A 14,488-nucleotide genomic window follows, 5' to 3' on the forward strand; every position below is an offset into this window, starting at 1 on the left:
ATCTGGTGAATTTTTATGCATCACTTAATGGTGTAATTTAGTCAAAATAAAAGTCCACTGCTACTTTCATCTTTTTATTGAAGGGGACGAATGCATGTGTTCCAAATATTGAGGGGGATATATCCCCTGCATCCCCCACTGAAATCTACACCTCACCTGTGTCCATTAAACTTTTGAACTAAAAACAATCTACTCACCACTAGTCTATCTCAACAAGTAATTTGGTTGTGTTGATTTTACCTCAAAACAAGACAAACCACATGCTTGTCCTGCATGTGACATGAATTCTGTTACATTAGGTCACATTTTCTTCTTTTCCTGCCAAGTTGTTTCTGTCTTACTTGCAGTCATGGAAACATTTTTATGTGACTCTTCCGTGAGAGGTCTGTAAACACTAAAACGACTTTCCTCTCCCCTTAAAAAATAACTACTAAATCCAGCAGTGTGCTTTGGAAGCACATTGGCTGTCATTCAAACGACCTCAGCAGACATTTGAATGTAGTTCCCAGAATATTTTTTGTTGAAGTGATCTCTAAAGAAGCAACCTGCCTTGTTCTTAAGCACAAAAAACTAAAGCAATATTAAAATGTTGACTTGGAGGGCCTGGAAATACTAAATGGCCACTGTGCAGCGAGAGAGACAAGGTCTTACTCAGTCGCCTTCAGGAGCATCGTCTCCTATCTGGCAGATCTGGAGGCATGCCAGCACCCGCCCTGTGAAATCAGCATCGCAGCGCACGGAGCTGACAAGTGCGCCTCCCCCTCCAAACGTTGTTTGACATACCCATCGTTGTAGGCTTCGCCTCTGGCTGTTTCTTTTTTAAAAGGCAAGCTCAAAGCCACAGATTATACATTTTGCTCACAAGCCGTGCGGGTAAAATAACCTACAGAGAGAGCGGCAGCGGGAATCAGGCTCTTTCTTTCTGATTTGGAGACGAACAGCTTGCGCGTAAACGGCACCAGGCATCACTGAAGGGAGAGATTCGTGGTGTCTGGATATTTTCTTTTTTTAATTCATTGGTGACAAGGGTGAAGGAGATTGCAGGGGGAGCAGAGTGATTCTTTGTGGATTGCGAGCATCGGATGACATTTGGGAGTTGAGCGCGCAAAGCACCTGTGGATGCAACACCCCCCACTGATGTTTGGACTCAAATCTTTTGCCAAGAAAGCATTCACCACGAGATTTAGTTGATAATCGTTGCGGTTTCGATCAAACAGCCTGCAGTTTAGACAAGAAGCGCGCCATGCTGCTGAGCGTTTCCCTCCTGGTGGTTCCCCTGCTGAGCATAACCGGCTGCGGCTCCTCGTACGTGCCGTGCCAGCCGTGCGATCAGAAGGCCCTGTCCATGTGTCCGCCGGTGCCGGTGGGCTGTCAGCTGGTGAAGGAGCCCGGCTGCGGCTGCTGCCTAACGTGCGCGCTCGAAGAGGGCCAGCCGTGCGGCGTGTACACCGGGCCGTGCACGCGCGGGCTCCGCTGCCTGCCCAAGAACGGCGAGGAGAAGCCGCTGCACGCGCTCCTGCACGGCCGGGGGGTGTGCAGGAACGAGAAGTTGTACAAACTGCTGCATCCGTCAAAAGGTAGGCCTGTGGAGAGATGACTGATTGAGACCACAGCGGCTGTAATTGCTTAAACAGGTCACTGGAACATTAATTAAGTGAATTAATTCGGCCATTAATTGATGACTGCTTCATTTTGTATTCATTATAGTGAGTGTACATCTTTTATCTTCTTCCTCCTCATTATATTCGACTATAGGAATTTAAAGTCATATTAAAGCACTAAATTTGCAGTGTTTTTCTTGGTTAAGCAATTATTATAACACTTCTATAATCTTCCTGTCAGCACTGATGGTGTTATTGCATTTGCATTGCAGGAATTAGACTTCAACTATAAAGGGCTCTGGTGCAAATAAATAGCAGACAGCTGGATAGAGATGTTACTCCTCCCTTGTCAATGCAGGAATTTTAATGAAGACCTCAAGTGACACATTCACAGGGAGTCAGCCAGTGATGCTGTGGTAAATTTTTTAAAACGATGATCACCACTCCAAAACACACTCATTCACACCCTGTCATAAAACTTAACTCCAACATGTATGAGTTTATGTTTTCTAAATGTGAGTGATAAAAAAAGAGGTCAGGTGCCCTCCTGTGTCTCTCTGGGAGCCGGCGAGGCTGATGGGAGTCAACTCACCATCCTTAAGACGGGCTGACACCTGTCATTACCAAGGCACACAACTCAAAGGCCCCCGTTGTGCCTTGACCCTGTGAACTCTGTCAACAATTGGTGCCGAGCGTCGATCAACCTGTCATCTCGCTTTGAAAAGCCCTCGTGGGGCCTGCGAGCCATAAATCAGTAGGCTTCGTGTGAGTGGCCCGTCGCCTCTGGGCCCCCAGGCGACATAAAACAAGGGAGAAGATTACAGGTGGTGCTCTGCGAGGCTCCCTTTTGGCTCCTTTGAATGGCAGTTCAGGGACAGTCACTGTGTCTGCTGGGGAGTGCTTTGTGGGGAAATGTTGGCTCGTGGCCCTCGCTGTCTTCAAGGTGTGAAATCATATTTTTTTCCCTCTACAGTTTCTTTTTGTCTTTTAGCCTTTCTTTTGTCAGTCCCGCTGCACACCTCTCTGTGTCCACCACCTGTGCCTTTTCCCACACCTAACCCACCTTTTTGTCTCCGTCTCTCTATTCTCTCCCACCACACTGCCTCTTCTCCTCTTTCCCTGCCTGGCTACTATCCCTCTTCATCTTTTCCACCCTATTCTTCTTCCTCTCCCCCCCAGCCATCCCCCAGCTTCACCCTTTCCATTCTGCATTATGCTTTACTTTCCTGCAGATTGGAGTTTTAGTATAGAAGCACTCTGGAAACATAAATAATCTCGCTGGCTGTGTAAAACTTCAGCGGGCCAAGCTAAGGAACTGCAGTTTTTCTGGCTCAGAGTGAAGTCCAGTAAGGGAAGGCAGAAGATAAGAGAGGGGGAAGCTCTGAAACACTGCCATGCAAATGTATCAGTGTCACATTGAAATGAGCCTTATCAAAGATAAGCTTGTTCCCCAGCCATGACGTTTACAGTCAGGTTTTTATTGTTTTGCTGTTAGTGAATTTGCACTTCAGAATCTTTGGCTGCACTCACTCAATCAGAGTCAGATCATTCAGAGCAGAAATATAATCAAAAAAGAAAAACTCCAATCTTCTATTCATCTCCCCTTCCCTTTTCCTCCCTTTCCCACACTATCCTCTGCTCCCTCCCACCACTTTTTGTTAGTCCCACCCTGGTCTCTTCATCTGTCTCCCCGCTCCTCCTCTCCCCCCCTCTCCAACTCTCTCTCTCCGTCTCAGCGCTGCAGGCAGGCCCAGGCTGTGCAGTGATTCAGCAGAATGCAGGCTGAGCGTGGGTTACTGATCCCCCATCTGTCTGCCCGTCAGCCAGCTTCTCCATTAACTCCACATCTCCTGCTGGGCACTCTCTCAACACATAAATTAAACAAAATCCATATGCACGCTGATAAATACACACCTCTTACACAGATTACGTTTATACACACTTGAGATGATCTACTGAATGAGCCAAAGGTGCATGCATATGTACTATACATTCATAAAAAGCTTCTTTAACACAAGCTTGAATACATGCTTTAATGCACCACTATGCAAGGGTGCATTTTGCACACTTAACATGTGGCAAAGCATGAAAAGCAATAACACAAGCTGTCATTCAAACCTGAAGCTAAAAACACGAGTATTTAGTTGCCTTTTTGTCACGTCTGCAACTGTATCAAACACGAAACTCAAGTCATGCCTCTGCAACATTATCTGGATAGATTTCACGCCGACTTTCCAGATGAAGCACGGATGAAAACTCCTTGTCAAGAGCAAAGCCAGAAAGGAAAGACGCGAGGAAGGAGTTTTCTGTCACTAATATCTGCAAGGATCCGGCTGTCCTGGATCACCACGTCTCACAAGTCAAACACGAGGACAAGGGAGAGGAAGAAAGACGAAATGAAAGACGTGATCAGTCAGCACAGGTCAGATTAGACAAACTCGAGGATTAGCAAGTGAGGACTTGATTGGGTTTACGCTGGCTGCTGATCTGCCTCAGCTTTCTCTGGAGGAAGAAAAAAACTGTGTCAGCAGGAAACTGGAGGATAGGGAATCTCTCTTGCTTTTTCCAAGAACCTGTCATTATGTGGACGGATGACATCATCATGATCGCCATCATCATCACTGGGGGTGGAGAGGTTTTAAGCATCATTTGCAACGTGGCGGTGACCTTGTTTCACCGCCCGGTTAACTTAGTAGCTTAGCAATCACGTCAGTGCAGAAACGGAGGGGTTTATATGCAAAATTGTGCAATCTGCCAAACTGAAACGGAAACAAGTGCGTGACACAGCAGTGGAAATGGGCCAGCTGTGGCTTAGGACACATACAAGGCTAATGCGTGTTTTAAGCTATAAATGAAGAGAAATATCAGTTTAAAGTGCTTTTGGGAAAGAAAGCCACAGCCACTCATTCTGGCCTCGACACAGCCGCTGTGGTCGTATGAATAGAGGGTGGGACGAGGCATGGGAGAGGGGCGAGCGCTGAGGTTTGTGCGACTGTGTGCGACTCCCCAAAATGTAGCAAAAGAGCTGTATTTTTGCACAGATGAAAGATGCATGTACATGAGGGTTTCTGTGGGGGTTGGGACCCAAAATGGGCTGCGGCTGTTTCTGGTGGCTTGCCACATGACAAGTGTAATAGCATGTTTTCATGGGCCTGGGTGCCAGGGTGAGACTAAATATCTCATTTAGGTCACCGGCTATAAAAGTTTTAAAATCCCTGGTCTACATATACCCCAAACTGGCAACCTAACTTGCCATAAATGTAGGCTATGTTGTTCCGTATGTCAACACTTCCAATCAGAATCTGGCCAGTAGCCACTGACTGTGCTAAATAAGCATTTAGTTGGTGCAGTGAAATCATCACGTCATGTTGTGACGTTACCAAATTGGACACTCCTGTCCTGCGCTCTCCTGAGTTTACTTTTTAATTTTAGCCATCACCAGATGGGAGCCATCACAGTGCTTTTGATTTTGACCCTTCTTCAAACAGTCTCCAGGGAGCAGCAGAAAAATGCTTTGAAGCCCTGTTTTGCACAGGGTTAATATTACACCTGTGGACATTAAGTTGTTTGTAATAATTGGTATCGTGGGTTATTTTAATCCTGTCTGTAATTTGTGAAGTTCCGGTGTAAATTACCAACCGTAGACAATTCTCCTCTGATAACAGTAATCCTGTGTGAATCACACTTACTGCAGTGGGAATTCAGGTGCACATTCTTGCTGTTGTAGCTGTGTTTGTATTTTGATCTCATGCTTATATTCATTTATTTTCTCATTTAAAAATGTCATCTCATTGAAACAACAGCAGAAGTGAAATGGAGAGTTTTAAATGTCTTTTTAGGGGAAGCTTTGAATATTTTGGGTAGAAATGTCTTACACTAGTGGACTGGGAGTGAGACTTAAAGTGTAACATCAGTATTTTTTCAACCTGGATCCTATTTTCCCATGTTTTTGTGTCTAAGTGACTAATGGGTACAACAATTTTTGAAAGTGGTCCAGTTTTGAACTTGAGGGCTGCAGCTGGCAGCAGCAAAAAGGGCTGCAATCTAACCACTCAGGGCACCCTGAATGTACATCCACTAAAGTGCTTGTTTTTGCACTGCCAGGCTCAGATTCATGTTCAAAGTGTCTGGAAACTTTGTGGAAAGAATCCCTACAGAGATAGACCTTTTAGTTGAAGAATAAAATCCTTTTTGTTTCACCAGAAACAGCACCGAAATCGCCACTGCAAACCCACCAAACTCCATTTAAAAAAATGGTAATTTTATTATTGTAAAATACGCTTCATTTAAAGTCAACAGACACAAAATAAAACTCACAAAAAACATCTTTGTTTGTCTTTCCACTGTTCCAACAATCACTAACTCTGTTTTGCTTCAAATAAACTCTTAATTCACACAGTTAGATGTGAAAACATGCTGGCTCTATACACGCTAAAATCACTATTAATTTCAATGGAGTCTGGTGTGTTTGGCAATAGCGATGTTGGAGCTGTTTCTGGTTAAACGAAGGGGATCTTACTCTCTAACAAAACGGTTTATCTCTGTAAGGATCCTTTGAATAATGCTCTCAGACACTAGAATAACAATCTGAGGCTGTCACTTACAAAAACAACCACTTTTAGGGGACATACATTGATGGTGCACAAATGCCCAGAGAGGTTACTTTGCCCAAAACTGGACCAATTTCAAAAAGTGTTCTTCCCATTAGTCACTTTGACACAAAAAATGGGAAGAAAAGGTCCAGGTTTAAAAACACCAAAGTCATTGCATGCAAGCTATATCAATCAATCAATCAATTTTATTTATAAAGCCCAATATCACAAATCACAATTTGCCTCACAGGGCTTTACAGCATACGATATGATGCCCCTCAGTTTAAAACTTATCCACTGGTTGTTGGTGCTAATGTGCCAAGAAGTTTAGCAAAGCACCTGAAAAAGGCAGAGAAGACGAAAACTGCTGATGGTTGCAAATGATGCAGTGTTCAACATTAGAGTTCTGAGCATTGCAAATGTTTTATGAGGAAGAAATGCATTCATCACTTTTATTAGGCCTCAAGGATACACACAGTTTATCTTGATGAGAATGTAAATATAACTCAGTGTTTACAAGAAAACCCCACAGGGCACCTTTAATGAACCTCAAACATTCATGATATTAATGAGTGACCTCATCCGTCTTTGCCTCCCTATCAGATGGAGAATCTCATGATGACGCCATGCTACCAGTCCCAGAGTCCATGCTACCCCAAACCAAGGTTCCCTTATATGGAAGAGACCACATCAGCAGTCGGAAGGCACAGGCCATGAAACAGGCCAAGGACCGCAAGAAGCAGCTGGCCAGGCTGGGACCTGCCAGCAACCTGGACTTCTCCCCGCTCAGCCTGGATAAACTGGAGCCTGAATTCGTAAGTGAAGTAGAGATTAAACCAGAGTGAAAAACTGACTCAGCTCAGAGGAAAGTAAACATTAAGAAACCAGTTCTGACAAATCAGCCAAGATGCCCTGCAGGGCTGCTTTCACACCAGACCTCATGGTGTGAACAGAGTGATTGCCAAATTACTTAAGCAGTGGAGGTATTTCCCAACTCCTTACTTTTTTATTTCTAGGGCACAAACTTTCAGGACATTTTGAACTATCATTTTTAACTCTAATGCACACAACATGACCATGCAAACACTCACACCTCTGTCCGTGTGTGTGTGTGTGTGTGTGTGTGTGTGTAGGGCCCCTGCAGGAGAAGACTGGATAATCTCATTCAGAGCATGAAGGACACCTCTAGGGTCTTGGCTCTGTCACTGTACATCCCCAACTGTGACAAGAAGGGCTTCTTCAAGCGCAAACAGGTATGAATACATCTTTTCATTGATACAAACCTATTCACTGTCCAAGGAAGTATTAAACACAAGCATCTCAACCCAGTTTGTAACTCTATACTTGCAGTGTAAGCCGTCTCGTGGTCGGAGGAGGGGGATCTGCTGGTGCGTGGACCGGTTTGGCGTGAAAATCCCCGGCATCAACTACGCTGGCGGAGACCTGCAGTGCAAAGATCTCGACAGCAGCAGCAACAGCAACGAATGAGAGCGAACTGGTGGTACTCGCTGAGCCCCCAAAACCTGCCAATCAAGCTAGCACACTTACTGACTGCCAATCAGGAAAATACGGCACAAATGCTTATATATATGGTCAGGTGTGATGGACTGTTTAATTTTTTTCTTTCAGAGGGGAGCCGAACTGAAAAGCTTGCTTGGGTGGAAATCTTCACATGTAGGTTTTTGGCTCCCCCGCTGACCGTGTACTATGTTTGAGGTTAGCTAACACCTCACCTCTTTATATCCGTAGATAATAGAGGATTATATATATTTGTATGATATTGATAATATGTTGTGTATTGAGTGTATTGCTAAATTTACTCCACGAAATTCTGAGACAAGACATATTTTAAATGTGGCTACAAATCAACTTTTTTCCTAATTGTTGTCATAGTGGTGATCAAGGAGAAACCATTGAAGAGTAAGTCAGTACTACTCTAAATTAGCAATGTTTTACTAACTGTTAATCATGTGAATGACATTTTGATGTGAGAGGCATTTTTTAGATATCAAATAATGACTTCTGCCATTCAGTGCTGCCCACAACCCACTCTCACTGAACACGTTCAGACTTTTCGGCTACTCTGCCAAGCCAGAAAATGGGGGAAGGGTTCTGAAGGATTCCTGTAGGAGGCTGGGTATATTATATAGTCATCAGATGGGAAAACCATCTGAAGACACACAGAATCAGCTGACAGTCATTCCATATGCCATAGCCATGTCAGCATGATAGCTATCATTGTTTGTTCAGCATAGAGTCAAGAAAATCCTGTTTTCACTAATTGGATCTGTTACAGCTAACAGAAGCCTACACTTAAAAGAACAGTTTGGCATTATGGGAAACTTATCACAGTCTTGTCGAAGGTTTAATGAGATGATTGACACCACACTCATATTTGTCTGTTAGAATGAAGCTAAAGCCAGCAGCTGGTAAGCTTAGCTTAGCACAAAGACTGGAAACAGCTAGCGTGGCTCTGTCCAAATGTGACAAAATCCATCTACTAGCACTTCTATAACCCCCCTTACAACTTGCAGTGAAATGCATTTCCCTGATCGGATTGCAATCAGATAGTGCTTGACCACATCAAAAAAGTAAGGGTGTAAATGCGCCCAGAATGCATTGAGAATAGATTATGATGTGATCGGCCAAATCACAGGAGGTGGTCAGGGATGCATTGTGATCATTTGAACACAGGTGTAAGCTTAAATGCAATTGCGTTTTTAATTTACAAACAGCAATATGGACGGAAATACCAGATCTCCAGGAAGTGCACCAGGCTTTGAAGCCAATTTTCATAGTGGCCAAACGGTGACATTACATCCATGGCCCAAAAAGCCTTTTCTCATTGACTTACATGGGTAAAGAGACATCTGGAAATCAGCTGATGAATTATTTTGAGCATCACAACCCCTGCAAAATGACTTGTCTCACTCCATTTAGTTTGATAACATTTGGAAAGTACGCTTGCTTTTTCGGCCCAATAATGCAGAGGCAATCCCGATCATCCAGGTAATTTTATACAAATGGCAGGTGAACATTTCTGGTTTCATGCACCATTAAGGAACTTTCATAGGAATGAACGGGACACCACCCTCCACAATGTATCCAGTTCACTTTGTATATCCATGGGGAATACTTAATTGCACACAAAACCAGCAAGCTAGCAGCTATTAGTTAGTTAGCTAACCAAGCTATTAGGGAAAAGCAGCAAGAAAGGCAAAAAATTTTCAAGACACTAGTTGATGGAATCAAGACAAGACCAAGTGAGTTTAATTAGGTCCGAAACTTGACATCTCATATCGCAACCAAGCCATTTATGAAGCAACGGCTAAGCAAATGGAGGAGAACGGCTCCAACTGATCCTGGACACGGCGATTAGATCTCAAAGGACACATATTTACGTTTGAATCCTGAGCAAATGAAAGAGAAAATGAAAACAAATTCAAAACAAGAAAATTAGTTTAAAACAAAAAAGTTAAAAACAAACATACAAACAAGGAAATGACCTGAAAAAGTACTTAAAAATTCCAATAATTATGTCTCTATAATAATTTTCTAAATTTAGTTGTTGTTGTTTTTTTGCAATTTGTGGGACATTTCTTACCAAGTTGCATTTTTCCTCATCATTGCCTTTTTCCTATGTTCTTGAAATAAATAGCGCCAACTTGCTCAATGTTCAAACGTTTAAATACTTGAAAAAAAGTGTCTGAGAGCAGCACAAGAAAAGTGATGTCTCTCCAGGTTTCAAAGGGTTAATACCAGGGGCTCTAGTTTCCCGGTGCAGCGCAGGTGGCGCAGGGTGGAGCAGAGCTAGTTTCGTAGCCTGAGTGTCAGACTGAAGCTCCCAGAACCTTCAGTCTGACATGGCTTCCATTGAAGGCGATTTACAAGGGGGAGGGAATTTGATTTTTCCCTAACCAATCAGTAGAGATCAACGACTCACCCAGAATCTGATGTCATTAGTATCCATGCCTCGGGGGTGCCGAAAACAAGCGAGCATTGCCCGTTTCAAATGTCTCTCTTGTCGTGCACGCCCAGCTGCATTGCCGTTAAATCCAGTTTAGCAGCTTCCTTAATTTGGTCCTCCATTAACGCGAGTAGTGGCGAAATACCTCGATAGCATCGTTAATGTGGTCTGTAGGATCTGTAGCGGTCGCCATTGTTGCTATCCTCACCAGTTACCCACCGGCGTACAGCTTGACATCAGCATGGCGCTGATTGGCTAATCGCTAGACCCCCGGGGTTCATTGGTCCGTGCATTGTTTGGACGAGATAAATCGCAAATTCATTGAAGTATGCCAGACCAGTAATGCAACGCTACTCAATTGAGTGGGCGGGGTCTATGGTCTAGAACCAGGCTACTAGTTTCGAGCAGCCCGAGGCGCGCTCAGTTTGGTAGTTTGGCAGAGGTGCGCTGAGATGGGTGTGGCGGCGCAGCAGGGGGAGGTGTCGACAGATCCAGCTTGGCACAGTGACAGTTTCGTGCCAAAAGGCTTCGCCGAAGGTGCGCTAAAAGCTCGCCAGCTGAAACCAGGTCTACTGTCAGTGCAGGGGGAGCGCAGCCGGTGTAAGCCGAAGTTTGGCTGACCGGCGGACAGTGCGCACACGTCACCATAACCTCACAGGCAGGTTTCCAGAATATCAGGCACATTAACAATGCAATAAACACCCACAAAACCACTATTCATTGCAACTATCTGCAATCAGCACATAAATGTATCTCTATACCGACTGTCCCGTCACATCTGATGTCAGATCAAAGGGGATTGGCACCGTTTGGCAGGTTTGGCACGCGTAATGGAAACCCAACCTGATTTGATTAACACAGCTGCAAACTAATGAGTTCACATCCCTCTCAGCCAACCACAAACAGCCACAGCATCAGATAGGGAGTATATATTCAGCATCTGTCATCTTAGAAAAGTCAAAAGAAAAGAAACAGAGTGAGACTGCGAAAGAGAAAGAGAGAGAGCGTGCGCGCACGAGAAAAATGCATCATTTATTTACAATTGTGGTGACCTCCTCCCAGGCTACCTTTGCATCATCAGCCCGTGGAGGTCTGCTCGCAGTTCCGTATATTCGGACACTGCGAGCAGACCTCCCGGACCAAAACATAAGTTTCCTCCTGGGAGGAGTTTGGCTGTCTGACGCTGCTGCTCTCTTCTGCAATGGCGAATTGAGTCAACTCTCATTACACCTTCGCACGGCGCATTTAAGGGCGAGGAGAGGGGCTCATTTGATTGGTGTGATGTGTGTAAAACCCACTCCACGCCTTCTCTCCTCCCTCTTTCCGACTTGCGCCGGTAGGAGGGACGGAGGTGGGAAAGAGGAGTAGCTGCGCCAGGGCGCACGGTGTGCCAAACTTACAAGATCCGCCTGGCCACACCCAGTTGGCGAAGCGCAGGTTGTTAGTTGCTGACAAGACATAGAAACTTATAGTCAAAATTCAAGAGAAATTCATAAAAATTCAACTTTAAATTTTGGGAATATCAAAAGAGAAATCAACAATAGTGTGTTTTTAAATCATGTATGTCATGTATCATGTATCATGTATGTGTTTGCCAGTTAGAGGTGATTATTTTCTACATCTCAATTTAAGTCAAAATCACAATGTGATGCCGTATGCAGCACTTGGAAACAAACTGTATTGTACTGTAAAACCTAGAACTCAGTCTCCTTTTTAAAGGCCTTTTTCAAGTCCAGACAACTGCGTCCACTGTTTGTAAATGTATGTACAGTGTGTGTGTGCATGCTCCTGTGTGTCTATGTGTGTGTGTACTGTACTGTACGTGCCATGTCCTTATAGTTCTCAACTACACAAAGCTCTGTTTTTAAATTCTCACGAGCCCTGCCTACCCAAGCTACTGTCCGACAAATGTGGTGCTGTGCATTTCCCTTTGGCACACAAATCGTATGCAAAGGCCCCGTGCTGTTTGTTTCCACATGTAGGGTCTTCACTGCCACCACCCAGGCAAATCTGTCGGCTTGCTCTCAGGGTTTATTGGGTCCTGTATCCTGCGAAGAGCAAGGTCGCTGAGTTTGCATGTAAATTCAAGTGCCTTCTGCCCCACGCCACTTTGAATTTTCATTTGCATGTGGACCCATAGTGTTGTTGAATGAGGGACACTGGCACAAAGGAGCGAAACAATTTCAGGTGTGGATGTGGTCTGAAAGATTTATTGTCAGATTTTGTTTTTCAGTTGGCTGCTGACAAAGATTATCATGATCTCTCAGTCAAGTGAACATATGACAGAGGACAACTTTTTTGTTCTATAGCTCAAATTTGCTTAAGATCCATTTTTTTGTTGTTATAATCTAGCATTCATTTCATGACTCTTATAATCTCAGACATTCCTAATGCCTGATATTAGGAGATTATTGACAGGGGCTCATCAGCCAATTTGATTCTAGCACACATGTAAACACAACACAGTGACACTTTCTCAGAATCTCTGTTGAAAAAAAACATTAATGTGAACATTATGGTTAAATATTTATCAGGCGTGTAATTGATGTACTCTTTTTTTTTTTTGTAATGACAAATCATTATTTAAATAAAGTTCATGTACTCACTAAACAGCATATCTGCACTTGTGTCTTAAATGTGTGAACTCTGCCAAGATTGTGAATTGTTGAGTCAGCAGATGTGTTTTTGTGACGGCTATCTCTGTGACCTTGACACTGTTAAAGACTCTCGTGACACAGGTTGTTTCCATCTGCGGTCAAGGGCGAAACTGCCTGCTGTGACACAAGTCACTCGGGTGTGGCTAAAGGTGAAGCATGTTTTTGAAAGGTTAAACTTGCAGAGGGCAGCGCCACATTTTGTGCAAAATATGATTACACAGAATGTGGATTGCCAATATACTTTGTGCAGACATTCATCGTCCCCAGATGATGTATCTGACTGACTTCAGTGAGCCCCTGACTTTTCCTCTAGCGCTATCATAAAGCTGTTTTTGATGGAAATTTCTCATTAACTAGTGGGTGGATTGTCATGAAATTCATGTCCAGGGTAAACTGTACTACATTTGGTGATCCAATGAAATTTCATCAGGTGACATCATAAATTCAAGTTAAAACGTATCCAGTATTTGTTTCACAACCAAATACCTGATATGATATCATCAGCCTCACCTGTACTTTGTGGTTTGTTCCAGTTGAGTAGGATCATGCTAGTACACTAAACAATGATTGCAACTCTGGTAGACATTCCCCATTAAGCATCAGTATGTTAGCTTTGTCATTAGCTTTAGCATTTAGCTCTAAAAATAGCTGCACCTGAGCCATTAGCATGACCATGACCAGGGATATTGTATTTGCTTATGGGCTACTTTTGCAAAATGACAGAAGGCCAGGGGCCGGTTAATAAACAAACAGTTTGCATTTCTCACTCATCTTTTCAAAGAAGCAAATCCAGTCACAGCAGCCTGTGTGCACAGAGGTGTTTCTAGGATCTGAGGACATTTGGGATACAGCAGGGAACTCTGTTGGGGCGTCCAGGATTTCCTTCACTGTCACTTTTTTTAATAGAAAATCAAAAATTTGATGCTTTTAAATGCACTTTAGCAACTCATTTACATTCAAAGTACAAAAAAAATCCCAGTGTGAATTAATTTATTTTCATTGTAAATAAGAAAATGGTCGGCAAGCCACCCGGCACCCTATCATGGGCTAGATTTAGTTTACTATCACTGCTGCAGACTCTTTGTCTTGAGATATATTCAGGGATTGGATGGTGTAAACAATCAACATGGCAACACTTGAGGAGTTATATTATTTCGGAGATCACAGCAGAAAAAAGCAACAGCAGCGCCATATTAGACGGTCTATAAGGCGCCTAAATCAAGCACGTCATGACAACGGCAAGTATGTTTCTCACACTACCCTTACCATTCATGTGTTTTTTGATCGTGCAGATGCAAAGCTATGATTTCTGAGGACGTACACAACTGACGCTACAAAAGAGTTGCAGGATATGCAAGGCTGCCATCTGCCAACAAAGAAAGTTCCGATTCAAGTCTTGTTTGGGTAAAATCAAAAGAGTTCATAATGGCAAAGTATATTTATTGTATTTACGATTGTTGGGTTAATACTTGGTTTTTCTTGATACTTAATTTAATGCATGTGTCTCCTGTTTAGATGCAATGTGTCTGGTTGTTTGCATGATATGGGGTGTTCTCAGGTGGTGCAACACATGATCACCCTGCTGCTGATTAGATTCAGTGCAGCTGCAGCCCTGCATCAAGCACCAAATTCAAACTCCGTCTCCAAATTAAAACTCAGGCAGGCATAAGC

At 43.6% G+C, this 14,488-nt stretch overlaps 1 protein-coding gene across 1 annotated transcript; it reads left to right on the forward strand.

Annotated features, from left to right (window-relative positions):
* The first annotated feature begins 753 nt into the window (after positions 1-753).
* igfbp5a (insulin-like growth factor binding protein 5a) lies at positions 754-11,132 on the forward strand. Its single transcript, XM_033615427.2, has 4 exons — positions 754-1,577; positions 6,797-7,008; positions 7,327-7,446; positions 7,544-11,132. The coding sequence occupies exons 1-4, from the start codon at positions 1,244-1,246 to the stop codon at positions 7,679-7,681; spliced, it is 804 nt and encodes a 267-aa protein (XP_033471318.1). The 5' UTR covers positions 754-1,243; the 3' UTR covers positions 7,682-11,132.
* Positions 11,133-14,488: the final 3,356 nt, after the last annotated feature.

This window comes from Epinephelus lanceolatus, chromosome 24 (assembly GCF_041903045.1).
Source record: "Epinephelus lanceolatus isolate andai-2023 chromosome 24, ASM4190304v1, whole genome shotgun sequence".
NCBI classification, from domain to species: domain Eukaryota; kingdom Metazoa; phylum Chordata; class Actinopteri; order Perciformes; family Serranidae; genus Epinephelus; species Epinephelus lanceolatus.

Bases quoted from the DNA above. Each gene is read 5' to 3' on its own strand.
- igfbp5a (XM_033615427.2), top strand. From the start codon at position 1,244: ATGCTGCTGAGCGTTTCCCTCCTGGTGGTTCCCCTGCTGAGCATAACC. The intron at 7,009-7,326 runs GTAAGTGAAGTA...GTGTGTGTGTAG, and splicing joins ATAAACTGGAGCCTGAATTC to GGCCCCTGCAGGAGAAGACT. The intron at 7,447-7,543 runs GTATGAATACAT...CTATACTTGCAG, and splicing joins GCTTCTTCAAGCGCAAACAG to TGTAAGCCGTCTCGTGGTCG.